Source organism: Lactuca virosa, chromosome 7 (genome assembly GCF_052849685.1).
Source record: "Lactuca virosa cultivar CGN04683 chromosome 7, Lactuca_virosa_CGN04683_v6, whole genome shotgun sequence".
NCBI lineage: Eukaryota > Viridiplantae > Streptophyta > Magnoliopsida > Asterales > Asteraceae > Lactuca > Lactuca virosa.
The window spans coordinates 249479579-249505393 of record NC_136432.1 but is presented as its reverse complement, the minus strand read 5'-3'; the positions used below and the strand labels follow the sequence as shown (position 1 = coordinate 249505393).

General features: G+C 38.9%; 1 protein-coding gene across 1 annotated transcript; it reads left to right on the top strand.

The window, feature by feature from the left end:
- The first annotated feature begins 1817 nt into the window (after positions 1-1817).
- On the top strand, positions 1818-3048 carry LOC145125500 (premnaspirodiene oxygenase-like). Its single transcript, XM_079060953.1, has 2 exons — positions 1818-2228; positions 2383-3048. Exons 1-2 carry the CDS (start codon positions 1869-1871, stop codon positions 3007-3009), a joined length of 987 nt encoding a protein of 328 aa, XP_078917079.1. The 5' UTR covers positions 1818-1868; the 3' UTR covers positions 3010-3048.
- Positions 3049-25815: the final 22767 nt, after the last annotated feature.

The following is a 25815-nucleotide window of genomic DNA, read 5'->3' as shown; positions in this document are numbered from 1 at the left end:
CTTTTCAAATCTTAATAAAATTCATCAATCAAAACAAAACAATTTCGGAAAGAATCCAAAGCTAACAATAAGAAATAATTGGAATAGAGGGCCTGATGTTCAACTTGAAGAACGAACTTTTCAATTTGATCGATCTCAATACGATGATAATTTTGTTTATGAATGAAATATTGATGGTCATTCTGAACATCAAATTATGAATATTGTACCAGAAATGACTATGACAACTAATGCTTATAAAGCTCATATTAATATATACTCAACTTCAAATTGTTAATATTATTATTTATGGTTTTACTGGCATCTTAAAGGCTGATGAGATTTCTACATTTCACAAGAAGAAAAAACTTATATTTTAATTGCTTAGAACACCATTATAAAACAAGAAAATAATCAACAAATACAAACATTTGAAGATGATATGGTTAACACTTTAATTTTTGCTATTATCAAAAACTTTGTAGGAGATCCTACTACTTTTCAAGAAAAAACTTCAGAAATTCTAATGAATTTACATTGTAGAAAACTTACTGATTTTAGATGGTATCAAGTAAATTATCTAGTTAAAGTTTTTTCGAGATCTGGTTGTAAAGAGTCTTATTGGAAGAAACGTTTTATTGCCGGTCTTCCAAAACTCTTTGCAGAAAGAGTTAGACAAAAATTAAGAAAAAATTTTAATAATATTATTTCTTATCAAAATTTAACTTTTATATATATATATATATATATATATATATATATATATATATATATATTTGAACACGTTATCCAAAACCAATGATAATTTTTTCATATAATTTACAGAAGGTAAAAGTCAATGATGCCTAAGGTATCTTTGGAACTTATGTGTCTCAAAATTGACCGAAGTCGGGACAAAATTTTGGAACCATTAGGTATCTCTACGGCGAATTGATGGGTTGTCAAGTCATTCATGTATTATTGTACCAGGCAAGATCCTTCCATTAATAAACTAAAAGATCAATTCCCCGCAAATGTGCTATATATAGATATGACATCTGTATTTTAAGAAACCAGAAAAAACAAACGGAAAAACAATCCGAACCGGTTTGAGAGAAGCCGGATTTTAAGAAACGAGACAAGATTAATCAGATTGGATCGGATTGAACCGGATATGAATAACTACTATCGAGTTGGATAAAAGCCAGTTTTTTCTTAAACCGAGAACAAACCCGGTTAAAGTACCAGCTAAAAATCAATTGCGAGCACCTCTACCTTGATGTCACAACTGACGATAGTCAATCACTTCTCATATGTCCCAATAAATACTGGTTATTCTTCTCAAGAAATCCCAAACATTGCCATCGCAAATCATGTCTCCCTTGATAACCCTCATTGTGACTTTCTTTTTAATGTTTATTCTAGTTATGTTAGTCAGTAAATGTAGCTCAGGTAAGGTGGATAGCAAATTGCCACCAGGTCCACAGAAGCTGCCTTTTATCGGGAACATGTTGTCAATGTTTAGTTCCGAACTACCACATCATGTTCTTAGAAACCTGGCCAGAAAACTTGGTCCCCTGATGCACCTTCAACTGGGTGAGATTTCCGCCTTGGTTGTATCATCTCGTGAAATGGCAAAAGAGATACTCGTGAAGCATGATCTCTCCTTTGCAAGCAGACCTGAACTACTAGTCTCCAAGACTGTGATGTACAACTCTCAAGATATCGGATTTTCACCATATGGCAATCACTGGAGGCAGATGCGAAAAATTTGCGCCTTAGAACTCCTCAGTGCCAAGAAAGTCCAGTCATTCTCTTCAATCAGGGAGGAAGAGGCTGGTGCTCTGATGAAACTTATTCTGTCATCTGCAGGATCACCTATAAATCTTTCCAAACATTTTTTTACATTGATGAACACTGTAACGTCTAGAGCTGCATTTGGGAGGATCTATAACGAGCAGGATCTATTGATAGATATGGTACAAGAACTTGCCGTTCTAGCAGGAGGTTTTGATATGGCCGACTTGTTTCCTTCTTATAAGTTTCTTCATGTTTTTACCAGTATGGGTTCTAGGTTAAAAACCCTCCACCGAAACCTTGACATGACCCTTAACAGCATACTCGACCAGCACAACAAGAGCTCAGAACATACAGAAGGGTCTAAAACTGCCATGGATGATGAAGATTTTCTTGATATTCTGTTCAGACTAAAAAACAGTGGCGATCTTGAGTTCCCTTTCACACATGACCATATCAAAGCGTTGGTATTGGTTAGTACACAACTCTACTCGATATTTAATTAGATAGACTTAAAAAATTATGGTTTTAATGTTCATGCAATCACTTCTTATATATCTTGACTACAGCACTTGTCTAATTAATGGACACTTAATCGTAAATGAATTGTGGCTGGTTTGCATGCAGGATGTTTTCTCAGCTGGAACTGATACGGCTTCAACAAATTTGGAATGCTTCATGTCAGAACTTGTAAGAAACCCTAAAGTGCTAAAAAAGGCACAAACTGAAGTGAGAGAAGTGCTGAGGGGAAAGAAAGAAGTACATGAAGCTGATATTCAAGGATTGAACTATCTAAAGCTGGTTATCAAGGAGTCGATGAGATTGCATCCATCACTTCCCTTGTTACTTCCTAGAGAATGTAGGGAAAGTTGTGAAATTGAGGGATATGTGATACCAGTGAAGACAAAAGTTATCATTAATGCATGGGCACTCGCAAGGGATCCTGAGTATTGGCATGATGCTGAAAGTTTTCTACCTGAAAGATTCGAAGACAGTAGTTATGATTTCAAGGGAAGCAACATGGAGTATCTACCTTTCGGGGCTGGAAGGAGAATCTGTCCAGGAATTTTGTTTGGTTTGGCTAATGTTGAACTTGTTCTTGCAAGCTTACTCTATCACTTTAACTGGGAGCTCCCTAATGGGATGAATACTGTAGATTTGGATATGAGGGAGACATTTGGTTCATCCATCCGAAGAAAGATGAGCTTGCAATTGATTGCGACCCTTTATGATCTCAACTCGTGTGACACCTAAGTAATCGTACGTGCACTACTAAGATCATTTGTTTTTGTTTTTCACGACTATATAAGTTACTCTATCTTTTCTTCATATTGACAAATACTTTGTTTATCAAGAAAGGAGCTAGAATGTTGGGGTTGAATGATAGTTTTATTCGATACTAGAACAAAAGGAAGAACTTACATGCTAAATATTACAAGAAAAAAGAAACAACCCTCTAATACTCACTCTAAGTCTTTATCTATCACTTTTTGTTTTTGTGGTTCACTCTTTATTTTTGTGGTGCTCTACAACTGAAGTTAGAGCTCCTATTTATAGCTAAACCAACTTATCAAAACTACTATTACCATTTATTGTGTTCACCATGTGAACATAAGAAGTTACCATTGTCAAATGGTGGTGTTGTGAGAAAACAACCAAGTTGGGTTAAAATTCACACTCTCCCATTTAAACTAAACTTGGCTCGAGATTCGTAATGACGATCATGTTTCACATTTCACCATGTTTCACATATGCTTAAGCTTTGGTAAAGATGTCCTCTCATTGATCCTTCGAGTTGACAAATTCTACTATAATTTGCCTACATTCAACACATTCTAGTATGAAGTGAAAACGAATGTCAATGTGTTTGCTTCGACCATGAAACATGAGATTCTTCATTAACTAAAATGTTGACTCGTTATCGATATGCGAAGTGATAGGCATGATATGATGTCCTGTGAGCTCCATCACGAGATTTGCAAGTCAAATGGCTTGACATGCCGCTGTTGTGGGTACCATGAACTTAGCTTCACATGTGGACAAAGCAACAATCTTTTGCTTTTGAGATTGCCAAGAAACCACATTCCTTCCAAGGTAGAATATCATCCCACTTGTGCTCTTGCTATAAACAGGCTCACCTCCAAGACCATTATCGGTAAAACCAACCAAGTCTTCAATTTCACGACCTCTTCCATAGTTGAGTCCATAGTTAATGGTTAACTCTTTCACATATCATAAGATGTGTTTCACAAATTGGAAATGCAAAGTGGCCAGTTCCGCCATGAAATGACATGTAATTCCAACCGAAAATGACATTATCAGAAATGCAAAGTGTGAGTCAAGTACCTAATGTTACTCCCCTATATTCGGTTGGGTCAACTTTTTCACCATCTTCATCCTTCTTGACCTTCAACTTAGGTTCCATAGTGTTGTAAAACTCTCCGAGTTGGCCGATTAATCGGCCGAGTACTCCCTACTCGGCCCCTTACCGAGGCCAATTACAGAATCTGAGTACTCCTCGATCGGCCCCTTACTGAAGCGAGCAGTGTTGTAAAACTCGGCCAACTCGGTGATTAATATGTATAATATACTTAATGATTTCTTATTTAACACACACATATGATTATTACTACATATATATCTTATATTTTCAGTAATTATTCACGAAGTGAGACCATTGTGTGCTTTTCGGTTTTTGTGTACTCACATATATCTAATTTTTTTTATATAGTTCAATCAACATATGATTTTAACTTATGATTCTGACATATATAATTTCCCTAAAAATATTTCTACATGAATTACTGAATCCGAGTACTCCCAGAGTACTCCTGAGTACTCCCGAATACTCGCTACTCGGTAGTCGGCCGAACAGGTGTCAAGTAGCGAGTTCTACAACCTTAATTGTGACATTACCTGATTGCAATCTAGCAACCCAAATTGCTCTAAAATCTTTTTTTGCAAGAACCTTTTGCATTAGTGGCGCTTTTTCCCTCTTTAGAGACACTTCTTCCTTCTTTGTGACACTTTTTGGCTTATCCACAGCTTCCTTTTGCATGGGTAACGAAACCGGTGTCATGTTTTACCTTCTTCGCCCCTAAGGTAAACCATGTGCTCACTTCGATCATCTAATTCTTTTAGATGTGCCCTTAAAATATTAACATGCGACAAACAACCAAGATTTTTCAAGGCATAAAACTTGACATCTCGAAGTTTTGCATGCACAACCAACCGAGATTGTCTTGGGTTTACAAAAGACACATTTTACACCTCGTCCTTAAAATCGTCTTGTAGATTCGGTTAGATGACCTATTTACTTTCACAACTAAAGTGTTATTGTTATCGAATACTGTAAAATATCACCATCCATGTCGACTTAATTTAACATTCAAAATATTACATTAAATTTGAACTTTTAAAAACAATCTCTTATTAACTAAAAACCATCACCTTGCCATCCTTTATTTTTCATAAAAACCCATAACAATATTCAATAGAGTATCCAATCAAAACATAGTTATAAAACCTAAAATCGCAATGAAACATAAGTAAAAACTATATTATAAAATCCCCATCCTCAATGTCGAGGTCGTGTGTATAGTCACGCCTTGTCATCTTTGATACCTAACGATCGTAAAAGAGTAGTTTTAAAGGGAAAGGGTAAGCACAAAGCTTAGTGAATTTCATACACACACACACACACAACATAAAATTACACATGCTCTACCCCTATCATACAAATAACGGAAGCATATAACTATGTAGCCATACATGCAAGTCAAACAAGAAACAAGAAACAAGCATAAACTAGTTTGGGACACATCGGCTAAGACCGATCCCCCTAGCCTAGTACACCGGGTAATTAAGACATGTTAGCTAAGCCTAATCCATATGCTCAGTATCGCGAGCTCTACTATACGTATTCCTTTGTAGCTTGAGCGAATACCATACGTATATTCCTTAGTACGTTGAGTCGATACCGTACACCCACTAGACACTACACAGGCTAGTACTACCTATACACATCCTATAAGCAGACACACGAGCTAAAGTAAAGGATGTACAACATAATATAGTGTAGTGAGAAACTCACCTCAAACCAAACATATTGTAACACCCGGAACCACACGTATGACTTTCATTGGATTTATTGTCTTCAATTGCATTTTTATGTCCTACGCGGGGCGTAGGAGGAAGACTTCATGCGGGGACTTAAAGACTTATGTTGGGCATAAGTTGAGCTACGCAATGCATAATATGCAAGATTAAAAACGCTAATTCTTGGGGTTGTGAGCCTATTTAAAGGCTCTAACTCCTTAAGAGCCTCTTCATACCCAACCTCCATCCTCCCATCCACTCCCTTCAAAACCTTAGTCATTTTTTGTGCGAATCTTGAGGTCTTAAAGTGTTGTTGTATGCACCTTTGAAGGAAAAAACCATTGGAGAAATATTTAGGAGCTCCAAGCCTTGTAGATCCAGATCCTTCATCTTGTTGTGCACCTCTAGAAGGTATAAAGTTCCCATCTTGGCATTCATTCATGCTAGATCTAGTTATTCATGGATTTTCATGCTTTTTATCCCATAACTTTGGTACTTGGGAGTGTAATCTAATCCAGACCATTTGAAGACCATTTCCTGTTGTTTTTGGGTTGCCGAATCATAAAAATGAGAGCTTGATCAGTCTCAAATACCATATACATGATATCTTAAGCATTGGTGCACTTCATGGATTTAGGGTTTGGCCTTATTGCGCATTAATGGCATGAAAATGGATAAGTTAGAAACTTTATCCATTAGGACGTTCCTTTGGTTAATATTTAGAAGTTTGAGGAGCTGACTTTCTATATTAAGAGCTTAATGGAATTGCTGGCAAGCAGACTATTATGCGGGGCGTAAATCCTTCTGTTGGATAAGGTGTCTAAGTCCATAACTATTTCTGGTATGTACTTGACCCGACCCGGCATGGTCCATTTGGGTTGCATGGCACCATGCAATTGGATAAACTAAAATGATAGAAATAACACGTATGGTTTATTAATATATTATAAGTTATAATATATTAATAATATTATTTAATTAGTTTGATCAAGAATTAATTTAGAATTAATTAAGTGATCAAAAGATAACTAATTAAATATATGGGTAGATTATGTAAATCTTCCATATCTTATATAGTGGGCTAAGAGGCTCCATGGATTATCAAGTTGGGTTCCACCCATAGGATGCTCCATGGATGCTCCATGGGAGTTACAAACCCATGGGTCATGGAAATGAAGAGTCATGACACATTAGGGTTTACATGGTGTAACCCTGGATGTTTCAACACTATATAAGAAACCCATTCTCCACCAAAATAGGCTACACATAAGAAACAAGAGGGCTAGAGCCGATTTTGCAAGTGTAAGATTCTCTCAAAGTTTACTCCTTTGCATTTGGTGTTGTGTGAAGCCTTTGAGGCATCACACTTGGGGTGCTAGGCTCACAAGGTTTCAAGGATCATAATTAACAAGGTAAGTTATTCTATCTTTCATTCAAGTTAAAAATGTTCCCCATGTATGCTAGATAGGAATATAACCTTGGAATTCAACTTTGCATGATTATTAGACAAACATAGATCCAAGGTTATTAGGGTTGCATGTACACTTAGGAAGTGTTAGAATGCTCAAAACCCATCAGTGGTATCAGAGCCTAGGTTTGTTTGTTGTTTTTTTTTGTGCAAACAGCTTGAAAAAAAATCGTTTTTCTGTTTTCTGCTCGTATGAACGTTTGCACATTTGTTGCTGGAAATGGACTAGAAACATTACCCTAAACTGTTTTGATGTTTTAAAGCTTGTTTTAGATGGTGTAATGTTTATGCTAATCCATTTACAATGGCAATTATTAAAATTACAAGTTTTTTTAAGTGTAATTTTTTGATTCTTGAAAGTGTTCATATTCATGTTCTTGAACTTATGAAGATTAGATGATCATAGGAATTGTTTGTAACCTTCATGGTAGTTTAATTCATGATTATAATGTGTTTTAATGGAGTCCATAACTTGTCCTCAAGTTATGGAAAACCAAAAGTCTCACTTTTATTAAAGCCATTAAAAGAACACAAGAGTTATAAAAATGAAGAGTCTTCATTTTTATTACTCAATTAATTCATAAGTTATAAGAAATGAAAAGTTTTGGAAGTTTACAAAACTTGCCCTCAAGTTTTGGAACATGTAAAGTCTTGATTAAAACTTTAGTTCCAACCCTTAGAATTTTAAAAGTTAAAATTCAACCCTTATACTTTATAATATTATAAGTTACTAATATATATATGTATAACGTCAAGTTGTCTTACCGCTAGTACGCCTCATTCACGAAGCCGGTCTATAAGGGGGGTATAAGGTTGTTGCCTATAAAATGGCAACTTAATGGGTGTCCACTCTCACCCACCGCTTCCTTGATCGGTGGAGGGTCGTTAGCCGAACGGGTAGGACAAGGACTTATAAATTCTCATTAAAAGTATGATGAATATTATAAAGTAACTAAATGCTTTTATTAAATTCCCAATCTTAGTTACTTTAGGAAAATGTGAATAAGGTGCTAATCCATGAAATTACACTTTACACTTTGTTTAAGTCGTTAGTGGAGCTCGTGTGGTTAACCGGCACACTAACTTGGACTTAACAAGGTAGGTAAAGGGTGACTTAAAGTTTATTATAGGTCGGTGGAGCTCGCGTGGTTAACCGGCACATCGATTAAGTAATAAACATTGAGTGTACCAAGTGATTTGCATGGTTACTTCACACCTCGTTTTGTGATCCTCGGTATCCCAGTCACAAAACTTGGAAGGCACACTCGAGATTGAAACATGCCTTTGAAAAGTTCATTGAATCTCAAAAGAATCTAGGAATTTCTAAGAACCAATTAAAAACCTAATATTTATATTTCGTTTTTCATGGTGGAAATTGGTGAATCGTCATTCACCTACCTTTCAAATATGTTATAGCTTGGATTACGGCATACCTCTTCTAAGTTATAATATATTGTGATTGGATCCTAGCCTTAATATTACATTTGGGTGTTTTATTAAGGACTCTTTTAATATCTAAACTAATCTTGTTCTCTTCTTTCAGATGTCTTCAAACAATGCTGCTTCTGGCTCTAATCCTAATGGCTCCTTTACCCTTATGAACTTGTGTGGGAAAGTCACTTTTGATGGATCCAACTTCAATGAATGGATCAGAAACATCAGGATGATTACCCGCTACGAGGACAAAGAATATGTCCTTGACAAGGAGCTTAAGGAGATTGATGAGACCACTGCAACTCCCCAGGAGATCGCTGACTTCCGGGCACATGAAAGGGATGCTACAAAAGTGGCATGCATCATGTTGGCCACCATGACAGCGGAACTCCAAAAGTCCTATGAGGACTTCTACCCTTTTGAAATGCACCAAGATCTGATGGAAAGATACCATCAAAGTGCACGACAAGAGAGGTATGAAATCATATGCTCTATCATAACAACCATGATGAAGGACGGGGAATCCGTCACGAGCCACATGCAGAAAATGCAAAGGTATGTGGATCGGTTGCTGAAGCTTAATGTGAACTTCCCTGAGGAGCTTGCAATAGATATCATTTTGCACTCCTTACCATCATGCTATGATCAATTCCGCATGACATATCACATGAATAAGGAAGAGGTCACACTCAGCAAACTTCAGGGACTCCTCAAGACCGCAGAAACAGATCTTAAGGGTAAGTCGGTTGCTAACACTCCTACTCCAAACTCCGCCCCGGTTTTGGCAATCGGGAAAGGTAGAGGGAAGAAGAGGAAGAGCTCTTCAAAGGGTACCAAGGCTAGGACCCTTGATGGCTCTTCTTCAAGTGGAACCAAGAAAGGTTTTGTCACTCCTTCTTCTGACCCTAAAGAGGCTGAATGCTTCTATTGCCATGAAAAGTCACATTGGAAGCGGAATTGCCCAAAGTACCAGCAAGATGTGAAGGATGGGAAAGTTAAACCCAACCATGCAGGTATTTACACTATCTTATCTAATAACTCACCCCATTCTAACTCTTGGGTCCTTGATACCGGTTGTGGTATTCATATCTGTTCTGATTTGCAGGGACTAAGAAGAAGTGAGAATGTGGAGCATGGAAGAATAAACTTAATCATGGGGAATAGGAAAGCTTTACCTGTCACCAAGATTGGCGTTTATACTTTATCGCTAAGTAGTGGGTTTAGTTTAGATTTGAATAAATGTTGTTATTCGCCAGAAATGGCAAGAAATATTATTTCCTTTCATGCATTGTATAAACAAGGTTTCACCTTTTCATTTGATAATGAAGTTGGTTCGATTAATGCTTTCTTTAATAATGTTCTTTATTTTAAAGCATTACCTTGTGATGGTGTGTATGAAACTGTATATGTGGTTGATAACTTAGGAAATAATGTATTGTGTATTGATTCTGTTAATGATAATAACTTGGATAAAGCATCATTATGGCATTGTCGTCTTGGATATATAAGCAAGAAACATATAGGCCAACTCCAAAAGGATGGAGTATTGGAGTCATTTGACCTAAAGTCATATGATAGTTGCGAATCATGCTTACTTGGAAAAATGACAAAGTCACCCTTCACAGGTTCTTGTGAGAGGGGTGAAGGTTTGTTGGATCTTATACACACGGATGTGTGTGGGCCCTTCAAACATGCCACAAGGGATGCTAATCGTTATTATTTGACTTTTACTGATGATTACAGTAGATATGGATATGTCTACTTAATCAAGCATAAGTCAGAGACTTTTGAGAGGTTTAAAGAGTTTAAACAGGAAGTCGAGAATCAATTGGGCAGGAACATTAAGATGCTTCGATCCGATCGAGGTGGTGAGTATCTTAGTTCAGAGTTCCTCGACTATCTTAGGGAATGTGGGATTGTCTCACAATTGACACCTCCCAGGACACCGCAGTTGAATGGTGTAGCTGAGAGGCGTAATCGAACCTTGTTGGATATGGTTCGTTCCATGATGAGTCGAGCTTCGCTACCAATCTCATTTTGGGGGTATGCCTTAGAGACTCCCGCCCATATCCTTAATCTAGTTCCTACAAAGAAAGTTGCCAAAACTCCTCATGAGATGTGGACTGGTAAAGTACCCAAACTATACCACATTAAGATTTGGGGTTGCGAGGCTTTCGTGAGACGCGAGACTCATGATAAGCTCGAATCTCGAAGTGAGAGGTGTATTTTCATCGGCTACCCACAGAAATCCTTTGGTTACCTCTTCTACAGACCTAGTGAGAATGTGGTCTTTGTAGCTAGGAGGGCTTTCTTTCGAGAGAGAGAGTTCATAAGCCAAGGAGACAGTGGGAGGCAAGTTGACCTTGAAGAAATTCAAGAGTCAAGTGGTGAAGTAACTTCAAACCCTAGCACTCAACTTGAGGAGGAAACTTTTGTTGAGCCTATTGACAAGTCTGTACCTCTGAGGCGTTCCACAAGGGTTACGAATGCACCTGAGCATTACTATGGATTCCATATTACTGCGGAAGGTGATACACTTATCAGTGATGAGACACTGATAGGTCTGGATGAACCTAACAGTTACGCGGAAGACATGGCAGGACCTGAGTCAGCCAAGTGGAAAGAGGCAATGGACAGCGAGATACAGTCCATGTATGACAATCAAGTTTGGAACTTGGTTGAGAATGTACCTGGTCGTAAGACTGTAGGGTGCAAATGGATCTTCAAGAAGAAGACCGACATGGATGGTAATTTACACACTTATAAGGCACGACTGGTTGCAAAGGGTTTCTCACAAACTCCGGGAGTTGATTATGATGAGACCTTTTCTCCAGTGGCCAAGATTAAGTCTATTAGGGTTCTGTTAGCCATAGCCGCATTTCATGACTATGAAATATGGCAAATAGATGTCAAAACCGCTTTCCTTAATGGAAAGTTGGCTGAGGATGTTTACATGAGTCAGCTAGAGGGTTTTGTCAACACAGAGTACCCTAATAGAGTGTGTAAGCTTGAGAAATCCATTTATGGGTTAAAGCAAGCACCTCGCAGATGGAATCTTTGCTTTGATGAGAAAGTCAAGGAATTTGGCTTTTCTAGGAGTGAAGATGAATCTTGTGTATATGTCAAGGCTAGTGGGAGTATAGTTAGCTTTTTGGTATTGTATGTGGATGACATACTACTCATAGGAAATGACATCCCAACTCTGCAGGAAGTTAAGTCCTGGCTTGGGAAGTGTTTCTCTATGAAGGACCTAGGAGAAGCTGCTTATATTCTAGGGATAAGGATCTTGAGAGACCGGAGTAAAAGACTAATTGGACTTAGTCAGAGTACTTACTTGGATAAGGTGTTGAAGAGATTCGGCATGCAAGACTCCAAGAAAGGAGAGTTACCCATCCAGAGTAATGCCAGATTGAGTAAGACACAAAGCCCTAGTACTGAGGCTGAGATAGCAGAAATGAGTCGAATACCTTATGCTTCGGCTGTAGGATCGATCATGTATGCTATGACGTGTACTCGACCTGATGTAGCCTTTGCTTTGAGCATAGTTAGCAGGTATCAGGGGAACCCTGGCAAGGCACACTGGACTGCGGTAAAGAATATCCTCAAGTACCTACGGAGGACTAAGGACTGGGTCCTTACCCTCGGTGGGAGTGAAGACTTGAGAGTTGTAGGGTATAGTGATGCTAGCTTTCAGACTGATAGGGATAATTTCCGCTCTCAGTCAGGCTGGGTCTTTACCTTAAATGGAGGAGCAATTTCTTGGAAGAGTTCCAAGCAAGAGACAGTGGCTGATTCAACTTGCCAATCAGAGTATATAGCACCTAGCGAGGCAGCAAAGGAGGCGATATGGCTGAAGAACTTCATTGGAGACCTTGGAGTTGTACCAGCTATTAAAGAGCCAATGGAAATTTTCTATGATAGTGAAAGTGCAGTTGCCTTAGCCAAGGAACCAATGGATCACGGGAGATCCATACACATCGACAGAAAATACCATTTCATCAGACATCGAATAGAAGAAGGACTCCTCGTGGCAAAGAGGGTATCATCGGATGAGAATCCAGCAGATCCCCTCACGAAGGGACTGACTCGGGTTAAGCATCTCCAGCATGCTCGGAGCATAGGGCTGAAGGATAATATTAGATTTAGTAGTTAGATAACCTTGAAATTTGTAAAGTGTAATTGACATTAGATGATGAATAAAAGGTGTTTTATTTATGAGTAAAGTGTTGCTATCTCTTGTCGATCGTTTACTATATTTCTTTTGCATGTTTTGACTTCCAGAATAATTATGTTTGGTATATCATATTATTCGAACCTCCACAGTCGGTCATATGTCGGAAGTAGGTATGAATCAAGACTGTCATGATTGGTTGCAGAGGTCTAAGTTGTTGGACATGGCTACATTACTCATGAGTGCTCATAAGTTCTGAGCATTGGACTCAACCCACGCTCACTGGAATCACTTCATGGAATTTATCTCGAGTGATCGTGAGACGGTAATATCATATAAGTCTTCAAACCTAGATATATGATTTGTTACTTATGAGTTGGTTATGCATTGATTGTACGAAAACGCATTGGTAACTCGATGTTATAAAACGTGCTCTTGTGTATAATTCAATGAGTAGTAGAACAAACATATGAGTCGAAGTTTATCTGTTCCTTCTTAGATTAGAAGCTGATATCTGGGCCCCTCGATGATTTTGTTTTGACCTATGTACCGGGCCCGGTCAGAACTAAGTTGATGTGTTCAATTAAGTTCTTTGTCAAACAAATCGGAAATCGGGAAACAAACTGTTGGACAATAAGTAAGACATTGTTCCATGTATTTGTCCGGCTGATATCTAGAATAGAGGATTATATGATCACTTATCTTAAATGGCGTATCATCATCTTCTCAGTTCCGAGAGACCTTGAAAGAGCTACGATTGCCGATCGGTTCCTAAAGTATTGCAGTTATAGTTATTAGACTTATCCAAGTGGGAGACTGTTGGATAAGGTGTCTAAGTCCATAACTATTTCTGGTATGTACTTGACCCGACCCGGCATGGTCCATTTGGGTTGCATGGCACCATGCAATTGGATAAACTAAAATGAGAGAAATAACACTTATGGTTTATTAATATATTATAAGTTATAATATATTAATAATATTATTTAATTAGTTTGATCAAGAATTAATTTAGAATTAATTAAGTGATCAAAAGATAACTAATTAAATATATGGGTAGATTATGTAAATCTTCCATATCTTATATAGTGGGCTAAGAGGCTCCATGGATTATCAAGTTGGGTTCCACCCATAGGATGCTCCATGGGAGTTACAAACCCATGGGTCATGGAAATGAAGAGTCATGACACATTAGGGTTTACATGGTGTAACCCTAGATGTTTCAACACTATATAAGAAACCCATTCTCCAACAAAATAGGCTACACATAAGAAACAAGAGGGCTAGAGCCGATTTTGCAAGTGTAAGATTCTCTCAAAGTTTACTCATTTGCATTTGGTGTTGTGTGAAGCATTTGAGGCATCACACTTGGGGTGCTAGGCTCACAAGGTTTCAAGGATCATAATCAACAACAAGGTAAGTTATTCTATCTTTCATTCAAGTTAAAAATGTTCCCCATGTATGCTAGATAGGAATATAACCTTGGAATTCAACTTTGCATGATTATTAGACAAACATAGATCCAAGGTTATTAGGGTTGCATGTACACTTAGGAAGTGTTAGAATGCTCAAAACCCATCACCTTCTACACTAGGCGTAGATCAGTTTTTGACCGTATCCATCTTGAGCTCTACGCCATGCATATAGTAGGTTGTACGCAGGGCGTAGGAGGGTTGACCATTGACTTTGACCATTATTGACTTTTAATCAAATTAGGGTTCTAGTGTATAGACTAAAGGGGGGGGGGGTATTTCCTTATTGCTGTTAGGTGACTTGTTGTACCTATCTACTCTGTGTGTGAGCTGTTGCCTCTAGCTCTTATCTGCAAGGTGAGTCTTCTCACTACATGTACATATATGGAATTTGTGTGTGTGACCAGCTGAGTCTTAATTTCTTGTTTGCTAATTAAATTTGAATTGAATTTCTGATAACTTTGGGATTGCTGAGAATCCCCAAGGTTGCTAATAACCCCTAAAATGTGCTATTAATTCGCAAGATGTGCTGTTAGCCTACCAAGATTGTTGATAATTCCCAGGTTTGCTGATAACCCCTGAAATATTTTGTTAATCCACTAAGCTTTGTGCTTACAGTTGTGGATTAAATGTGTTTCAGGTACTTCGTAGGATCGCAGAAAGGCGAAGACTTGACTATACACTTCGGCTCGTAGATTTTTATGATTCCTCATTGTATACTATGATTTGGGATGATTGTACTTGATATACCTCAGATTTTATTAACTTGGTGTATATAACACTTGAGGTTTTCTTTATTAAAAATGAAAAAAAATTGTGGTAAAAACCTAGATGTTCCTTCTTTGGTTGTGGATTTTGGGTGGAATCTTTTATTCGAACGTCTATCGAGTATGGGTTATGCACAATTGGTATCTACGGGGCCATTGGTGAGATTAGCAGAGAATCCTATAGAGTGAATCGGTGGACGGGAGGAGCCTAATATGACTACCTAGGAGCTGAGATGCAGCATGTCAGAGCACTTTAGTATGAGTGCATAACTGTAAGAAGAGAAGAATGATTTCGGTAATTAGGACCTCGGGAGGAAGTCTAAGTGAAGTAAAGATAGGTGTGGAAGGTATTATGGGCCCGTACTACTGAAAGAACAAGATACGTATGCGATTTGGAAAGAATCTCCAGTGTACTAGGGGATTTTTCGGTGATATTTTTAATGTTTGTATGTACTCTAACAGGTTTTGATTTTTTCTTGTGTATTTCATCATGGTGTTCACCCAAAGGCTAAACGGGTGAAAATTGCTCATTCGATACTAGGGGGTAGAGGATCCGCACTTTTAGTAAGTATGGTAAGGGTCTTGAGGATCCCTATCGGTCAGGGACGGTGTACTACCTGTGTGGTAAGGAGGGTACTTTACGATGGAGTCCCCAAAGGGTTTACGGGTCTGTTTCAGCTGCAACCAGGTGGGCCATGTGAAGGCTGAGGGTCCATTATTTGCATCGATGCAAGTTTAGACCCTTTCTCCTTCGAACCTACACATGACTAGTAGGCGTCAGGGGAAGGCCGAGGTCCCAAAGACCCTAGGTCGAGCTTTTTAGTTGATAGTGGAGGTAACTAGAGTAGCACCAGACGTCGTCGCTGGTATAAGTTTATTTGATTTACTATTGAATTATTTTCTATATGCTTATGTTCTGAATATGTTAGGTACCTTCCTTATGAATTATGTACCAAATTTGGTGTTGTTTGACTCGGTTCCAAGTCGGTCTTTTATGTCGACAACCTTCTGTATAGGTTTCCGTTGTGCTCGTAAGACCTTGGATCGATCCTTGAGGGTCGCTATAGCTGATGATAACATTGTTTCGGCATGTGATATTTATCAGGATTTTGTTTAGAGATTTTTGGTGTTGGATTTTCGATTGATTTCATCCTATTGTGATGGGAGATGTTTGTGTGATCGCGGGAATGGATTGGTTGAGCTGGTTTGGAGCATCGATTGACTATGAAAAGCAGTTAGTGATTGTTCGTGACCCAAGTGGGGGAGTATTGGCTATTTATGGCGATGGCACCAGGATTGGTTTTGCCACCAGGGCGAGGCAATGTCTTCATCATGGGTAAGCGGGGTATTTGGCGTATGTGGTTGATTTACAGGTCGAGGGAAAGCACTCAGTTTCCGATGTCCCGATTGTGAGAGAGTTTCTGGATGTTTTTCCAGAAGAGTTGCCTAGTGTGCCTACTGAGAGGCAAGTGGAGTTCCAAATTGACCTGATCCTTGGTGCTGCCCGGATTGCGAAGGTGGCTTATCGCCTGGCGCCACCCGAGATGCATGAGTTATCCTCTCAGCACAAGAGCTGTCGGGGAAAGAGTTTATTTGGCCGATTAGCTCGTTGTGGGGAGCCCTGATCCTTTTTCTCAAGAACAAGGATGGTTCACATCAGATGTGCATTGATTATCGGGAGTTGAATAAGCTAACGGTAAAAAAACGTTACCAATTACCGAGGATTGATTACCTTTTTGATCAGTTACAGGGAGCAACTTGGTTTTCCAAGATTGATTTGAGGTCCGATTATCATCAGATGAGGGTTCGGGAGGAGGACGTCCCAAAGATGACTTTCCAAACTCGTTATGGACACTACAAGTTCGTGGTGATTCCTTTCGGGCTTACCAACACATCGACAACATTCACGGATCTCATGAACTAGGTGTGCATGCCTATGTTAGATCGATCTGTGATCGTTTTTATCGATGTTATCTTGGTCTATTCTAAGACCAAGGAGCAGCATGAGGAGCAACTTTAAGAGCTTCTTGGAGTTATTAGGGCGGAGAGGTTGTACGCCAAGTTCTCTAAGTGTGATTTCTGGTTGCGCGAGGTCCAGTTTTTGGGGCACCTCATCAATCAGAATGGTATATTGGTCGACCCGGACAAGATTGAGGTGGTTATGCGGTGGGAAGTTCCGAAGTCTCCATCTGAGATTCGGAGTTTCCTTTGACTGGAAGGGGACTATAGAAGATTCATCAGGTATTTCTCCAAGATTGCAGTCCCTTTCACTAGGCTGATGAGGTAGGATGTCACATTCAGATGGGGGCCTGTGCAGTAGGCATCCTTTGAGATGCTTCAACATAATATTTGTGAGGAACCGATACATACCCTCTAAGAGGGAGTCGAGGATTTTGTTGTATATTGTGACACATCGATTTTGGGCCTTGGTGCGGTGCTGATGCTGAGGGGGCATGCGATTGCCTGTGCTTTGAGGCTACTGGAACCTCATGAGGTGAATTATCCTACTCATGATCAGGAGTTGGGGGCAGTGGTGTTCGCCCTCAAGATTTGGCGCCATTATCTGTATGGGGTCCGGTATACGATTTACACGGACCATAAGAGTATGAGATATCTGATGGATCAGCCTAAGTTGAATTTGAGGCAACAGACATGGCTGGACATAGTGAAGGATTGCAACTGTGAGATCCTGTACCCCCCAGGTAAGGCCAATATGGTGGCACATGCACTGATTCGCAGGGAGACTAGTACTCCGATTCAAGGTCTATGTTTGAGGATGACGATTATGACTCCAGTTTTGGAGATGATAAGGGTTGCACAGTCAAAGGCCATCAAGGAGGAGAATCGGAAGAGCTAGCAGATGGTGGGTTAAGTATCAACTTTTAATTATGATAGCCAGGGGTTATTAATTCTGCATGGCAGGATTTGGGTGCCTTATTCGATTGGGACCTGACAGATTTTGATCGACGAGGCACACAAGTCGAGATTTTCTATTCACCTGGGCACGGAAAAGATGTACCACGATCTGAGACATAGTTAATGGTGGCCATGTATGAAGAGAGATATAACTTGGTTCATGGAGTGGTGCTTGACCTCCGGAAGGTCAAGACCGAACATCAGTACCCACACGAAAAATTTCAACCCTTGGAGGTCCCATTATGGAAATAGGAGCAAATCACCATGTATTTCATCACGAAGTTACCGAAGACTGCTAAGGGATTTGATGCTATCTGGGTGAGTACCGATTGGTTAACCAAGAGTGCTCACCTTTTGGCTATCCGAGAGAGTTACTCAACTGGGAAGTTAGTCGGAATTTATATTCGAGAAGTGGTTGTTCAGCATGGTGTGCCTACTTCAATTTTTTTGGATCAGGATTTTTGTTTCACTTCCAGGTTATGGGAAAGGTTCCATGAGGAGTTTGGTACTCGGTTGCATTTTAGCACCGCCTATCATCCGTAGACGGACGGGCAGAGTGAGCGAACCATTTAGACACTTGAGGATATGTTGATGGCTTGCATCTAGATTTTGGTGGGAGTTGGGATTCTTATCTTCCATTGGATGAGTTTTCATACAACAAAAACTATCACACCAGCATTGGTATGCCTCCTTTCGAGCTTCTCTATAAGAGGAAGTGTCAGACTACGATTTGTTGCGGATAGGTTAGACAGAGGGTCGTGGGGAGCACAAATATAGTGTTTAAGACAATAGAGCTCATACAGCAGGAAAAAAAGAGATTACACACAACCTAGAGCTGACAAAAGAGTTACATCGACCGATGACGATCTGAGTTGGAGTTCCAGGTTGATGATATGGTGCTCTTGTTGGTGTCTCCTTGGAAAGGCATGTTCCAATTTAGGAAGTGGGGCATGTTGGGCCCCAGGTTAATCGATCCATTCCAGGTAGTAGCTAGGGTGGGCAAGGTGGCCTACCGTTTGGAATTACCAAATGAGCTCATTCAGATTTATAACACCTTCTGTTTTTCCCGATTATAGAAGTGTGTGATGGACAAGATAGTCGTGGTTCCTTTGGACGATATTCAGGTTGATGATCGCCTAAATTATGTCGAGCGGCCGGTATCGTTTATCGGTAAGAAGAAGAAGACCTTGCATAAGAAGGTGTTGGACTTGGTGAAGGCCCAGTGGTAGCACCAAAAGGGTTATGATTGGACTTGGGAACCAGAGGAGGAGATGTATACCCACTATCATGCTTTATTCGAGATTGAGGACTTCGATGGCGAAGTCTAGTCCTTGAGGGGGATATTTGTAAAACCCATATCTGCAGTTATGACTTTCATTAGATTTATTGGCTTCAATTGCATTTTGACGTCATACGCGGGGCGTAGGATATCCTCCTACACTGCACATAGGAGGAAGACTTCATGCAGGGACTTAAAGAATTACGATGGGCGTAAGTTGAGCTACACAGTGCATAGTACACATTATCAATAACTTTAGTTCTTGGGGTTGTGAGCCTATTTAAAGTCTTTAACTCCTTGAGATCCTCTTCATACCCAACCTCCATCGCCCCATCCAGTCCCTTCGAAACCCTAGTCATTTTTATGAGAATCTTGAGGTCTTGAAGTGTTCTTATGTGAAACTTTGAATAATAATACCATTAGAGAAGCATTTAGGAGGTCCAAGCCTTGTAGATGTAGATCCTTCATCTTGTTATCCACCTTCAGAAAGTATAAAGTTTCCATATTGGTATTCTTTCATGCTAGATCTTGTTAATCATGGATTTTCATGCTTTTTTCCCATAACTTTTGTTCTTAGGAGTATAATCTACTCTAGACCATTTGAAGAACATTTTCTATTGATTTTGGGTTGTTGAATCATAAATATGAGAGTTTTATCACTCTCAAATTGTGACAACCATCAATTCCTGGTCAAGTCAAAGTCAAATAAAGTCAACAAGTCAAACCGGTCAACTCAATTAACCTTGTATATTAGGGTTTACATTATGTTACTACTATACAACTCGCTATTTTAATAAGAAGTTATCACTTGAAAAATCCATATGTTCAAAATTCTCAAACCCTAATCAGGATAAGTGATGAAACTACTTGGTAAAACATTATTCTGTACCCCTCGGGGGCGTATAACATTCATAACGAGGCTTAACGAGGTTTACAAACCTTGCGTGGCGAAGCTAAACATCCAAAAGGTCACAAACGAAGTCTCTCTCAAACCTCTCTCGCTCTATCTCTCTGTATCTCAAATCTCTCCCAAATCTCTCCAAGTAGGTGAAATCTCTCCCAAATCTCTCTAAGTATGTGAAATCTCTCTAAGTATGTGAAATCTCTCCCAAATCTCTCTAAGTATGTGAAATCTCTCCAAGTAGGTGAAATCTCTCCCAAATATCTCTAAGTATGTGAAATCTCTCTAAGTATGTGAAATCTCTCCCAAATCTCTCTAAGTATGTGAAATCTCTTCAAGTATGTGAAATCTCTCCCAAATCTCTCTAAGTATGTGAAATCTCTCCCAAATCTCTCCAAGTAGGTGAAATCTCTCCCAAATCTCTCTAAGTATGTGAAATCTCTCCCAAATCTCTCTAAGTATGTGAAATCTCTCCCAAATCTCTCTAAGTATGTGAAATCTCTCCAAGTATGTGTAATCTCTCCCAAATCTCTCTAAGTATGTGAAATCTCTCCCAAATCTCTCCAAGTGGGTGAAATCTCTCCCAAATCTCTCTAAGTATGTGAAATCTCTCACAAATCTCTCTAAGTATGTGAAATCTCTCAAAGTAGGTGAAATCTCTCCCAAATCTCTCTAAGTTTGTGAAATCTCTCAAAGTATAAGAAATCTCTCTCAAAATCTCTCTCAACTTTTTATAATCACTTGGGGCATCCCGACCCTTGATTCAGTCGAAAACCGCTCGAAAACGGAAGTTTAAGCGAAAAATAGCTTTATGGAGCCGAACCCTCTTAGGAGCCGAATATAGCCTTAAGAACCGAACATAGCCTTGAGAACCGAACATAGCCTTAAGAACCGAACTTGCATAAGACCGAAACCCCATATGGGACCGAACTCACCTCTCGGTTCGGATCAGGCCTCTCGGTCTATTTCGCTCCAATCAAGCTTCGGTCCATTTCGCCTCCTTACCCCTTCTCGCATGTGAAACCACCCGGATCAACCCCTCTCGGTTCCTAGCCAAGGACCGAACCAGCCTTTGGTTCTAACCCTATCAGAACCAAATCTTCGGCCAGACTTTAGATTTTTCCATTTTCTTCCCGGTTTTCGACCCCAACTCCGTTTTAAACCCGTTTTTCGTGATTTTAACGCGGGATTTTCACCCAAACTCATATTTTGGCTTAAGAGACCCTAAATATTCATTTTTAATCATATTTTGGGGGAAATCCTTGTCCAAGAATAAAATCTATTAAGTTAGATTTTGTGACAGAGTGTTGACTTTATCTAGAGTATGACACAAACAACACCCCCATACCTTCATAGTACAACCCTCAGTCACTATTCCCCCTACCTAGTCAACTAATTGTCCTTTGACACCCCTCCTCTAGTTGTATAGGTTCATCAAAAGCTGAAAAATCTCCTCTCTCCTTCCACTTTACCCACTCTCTCTCTCCAAAAAAAACAAACACCCCTATCTCTCTCTCTCACTTACCCTCTCTAGAACTCAAGATTTCAAGGTTGCTCTTGAGCTTTTCACTTCAGTCTTGGCAAGTAAATTCATCCTACATTTGAATACTCTACACTCCTTCACTCAAATCATGAATCTCTTATACAAATATCGTCATATTTGTGCTTAGGATCTTCGAATCTTCAAGTATCTCCCAAGTGTTCTTGACTTGGAAACTTCTTCTTTTCATCATCCATATTAAGAGATAACTCAAGGTGAGTTCATACCCTTACATTTTCACGTTTTCTTCAAGTTCAAGGGGGGGGGGGGGGAATACAAGTTAAAAATACCAAAAACTTAACTAAACTCAAACAATAGCTTTCATTAGAAAAGTTGAGTCTTATTCACGGACTGTTTTGACAATCTTAAACTTAATATGTAAACTGTTTAATATGCAAATAGTTCAGGTTCATACCTTTAAAATGACTACTTGCACATCTCCATACGATTTTTCTAAAATATATGGTGATTTTTACAAAACTGCCTATCATTTCAGAAACGAATTCGGACCAGTCTGTGAATATGAACGTTTTCACACAAGTTAAAGACTTCTAAAAATCATAATAAAAATTATGAATAAACTAGACACATTTTATGAACTCTCAGAGCTTACGGATTCAGTTTTCGACTTCGTATCATGTTTCTATGATATTTTTAAAACAATGCAGAAAGGTTAAAAACTAGTTGCATAGCTTATAATATTAACAACACTTTGTAGTATGTTGAGCAAAGTGCATAACCATAAGTTCTAAATGTTGAATGTATTTCTTGTTAGTTTATCATCATAAACAGAAATTTAGTCATTCATGATAAGGATCCTTCATTCATTTCGAACACATATAATAAACTACAATAAGCATAGTTTATGGATTTTACGATAGAACCATACTATATGAAAAAGGTTTTACTCTCAAAACAAATGGATTTTTCATATAGTAATTGATAAACTATAATAGTAATAGTTTATAGATTCCTACCACTAATTTATTTTCATAAAAGGTGATTTCACTTCCACCACGGAAGGGGTTTAATACTCAAACTATATGTAAACTAGTTAACGTAAGTTGTGAGACAATTCCTCCATCGTACTCTTAGAGTGCGGGTTCAAATTCTTGTAAGTTATAACCAGAGTCTCTTGTATGGAGAGCGTGATAATTGTGTATAGATCTATATTGGGATTGACACCCCGCACCTCGCTGCTAGCTACAGCCGGATCGGCAGGTCTACGGGTGACAAGAGTCATAGGATCTTGATGTCTGAAAAACGTTGTTGCAGGTTATTTCTCGTTATAGTATGGTTATAACGACTCACATAGGGAGTTAACAATCTTTCAAGTTTACAGGGAAAATTCTACTATGAAAAGGGGTTTTATCTATTTAAAACTACAAACACGTTATAAGTATAAAATACACTCATACTCTCGGTCTTGGGATTTAGGACTACATGACTTTTATAAGGAAAATATAGGATTTTCTTTGGAAACACATTTCTATTAAAAGTACGTTTCATATTGAATTATTAGAGTTCAGCTATAATTGCTAAGTGTATATGTTAGAGTTATATAAGAATCTAGTCACAATCGATTTAGAATTGGTGGGCCCACCTTACTTCCTGTTCCTTGTTTGGTTGTGGACCTAGGGCAGACCTATTATATTCGACGGTTTGTTTAACTTAAATTTTATATAACTTATATACACTAGGTGATTATGGAAGGAATCTACGGGTATTTCTAGGGTACATTATTGCATAACATAGGAGCTTTCATTTCACACTAAATAAAGAAAATATTGGATTTTCTGGAATCATACTCTGTCCCTTTTACAAGGAAAACGGCTTCTTCCTCAAATAAAACACTTATGAACTCACCAACTTAATTGTTGACACTTTTCAAAACTACTTGTATTCTCAGGAAATCAGTGAAATAGGAAATCAATAGCATTTTGAGGATGGGGCGTTAAACCGTCAAACAGTTCATTTTGTCATCATAATGTAATTGATTTTGAAACATGTAAACACATACTATGGTGTAACTTTTTCAATTATATTTATGATGGTTGTATTTACTTTGAGCACTATTATACTCGTTGTTGTGATACTATACATGAAGTCCTCCACCCCCCGGACGTTTCCGCCATCCTTGGTTTGGGGGTGTGACAGATTGGTATGAGAGCATTGTTTATAGTGAACTAACTATATCAAACCACATAAGATATAGAAACTATAAATGCATTGGGACTAAAGTCGCTGATTAAACATTTTCAAATAACTATACTTTTAGAAATAAATAGCTTCTTGTTAAAAGTATACATGCATGCATACATACTAAGGTCAACATCATACTAGAACAAAACAAAAGTCGTGATTGTTGAACGACACAAGTAGGCTTGGGGATGTATAGTCAGGTCCGGGAATGACATAGCCTGATCAACTATGTCTATCCCAGAAGTGATTAGCATATGCCCGGGAATGATTGTGGTGTTGCAACAAGTCTAAAAACTTACCAACTCTATTTACAAAGAAATATTGAAAACATAAGACAAACATTAAAATACCATAGGAGTATTTGGTGATACTATAACCAACTTATGTGAAAACTAAAGACCCATATTAGTAGGTCTATAATGACTGAGTGCATACGCTAAGGTTATACATAATTAAAGATATTTAGACTCAGAATCTATGACTATTGCTCTACTTCCTGTTCCTTGTTTGGTTGTGGACTTAGAGTAGAGTCATTTATTCGAAGGTCTATTCTATCTCAGATTATGTATAACTGGTATGCACAATGTGATTATAGAAGTGACTAATGATGATCACCCCCTATAAGTAATTATAGGATTAGACATCTATTAATTATCTCTTCTACCCCTATTCTCGCACAAGCAACGTGACGGGAGCTCAACTACCAAGAGACCCTATTCTTCCTAACCAGGAAAATGGTGGTTGGATCAGAGAGAATTTCGAAGAGGATCCTGAAGAAATAATAGAGGAAGACCCCGAAGACAATTCGGAAGAGGGGCGAGAGGAAGAGAAACCGAAGGAAAACAAAGGAAAAGAAGAAATGGGAGAAGACCCCGACGAGGCTTCCATGGTCCGACACCTCGATAAGTCGTAGACTTACAGAGACGGAGTTAGGAACAAGGTTAACACCCTCCCTATGACATGGATGAGGCTTCTACAACCTCAACAGAGGAGGATTAGTAGACATGGCTCTCCTTGTCATAATACGGCGCATCACTCACTTGAGCGTACAAACACGAGCAACGGTCAGCCGAAATCATGGAGGTTGGCGCTACCACCAAGATCACCGCAATTCGCCTTCATGGAGGCCAAAAATAGATCAAAGAACACATCAAAGCATTCATAAGGAAGTGACCGCAACCCGAGCCAAGATTAGGGAGTATCGGGAACGTCAAACAGCGTTAGAGAAAACGCGTGGTAAAAGCAGGACATGAAATAACAGAAGCCAGGGCGGAGGATAGGGCAATGCAGACTTTCATGTCTTCATTCTATGGCCCACTAAACATCACCCGCCACGAGTAGTGTGTACACTACTGACATACCATTACAGACTCAAACTCCTGGCGTGCGCTTGAACACTGCCCCGTCATATACATAAATTCGACCTTCAAATGTAGAGACTACACTATTCAAGGGGTCGTGCCGCCGTCAAAGTTTTTCCTTACATTAACGAAATATAGACCTAATATAAGGTCAAACGTTTCTGAACTCAATGTACTAGATTATATCAATGAAATTGGCATGCATTTTGTTTCACTAGGATTTTACCACATATTTCATAACCTGGTATTACAAACGATTTGCTTATGGTGACTCTACGATTACTTAATGTATACCTCAAGATTATGTGTAATTAAGAGACGATCGACTTAGAAATGATGAGTCTGCCTCAGGTCCTGTTCCTTGTTTGGTTGTGGACCTAGGGCAGACTCATTAAGTTCAACGGCCTATTGGACCTTAATTATACACAACTGGTATATGCCAAGTGATCTT

Bases quoted from the DNA above. Each gene is read 5' to 3' on its own strand.
- LOC145125500 (XM_079060953.1), top strand. From the start codon at position 1,869: ATGAACACTGTAACGTCTAGAGCTGCATTTGGGAGGATCTATAACGAG. The intron at 2,229-2,382 runs GTTAGTACACAA...GTTTGCATGCAG, and splicing joins ATATCAAAGCGTTGGTATTG to GATGTTTTCTCAGCTGGAAC.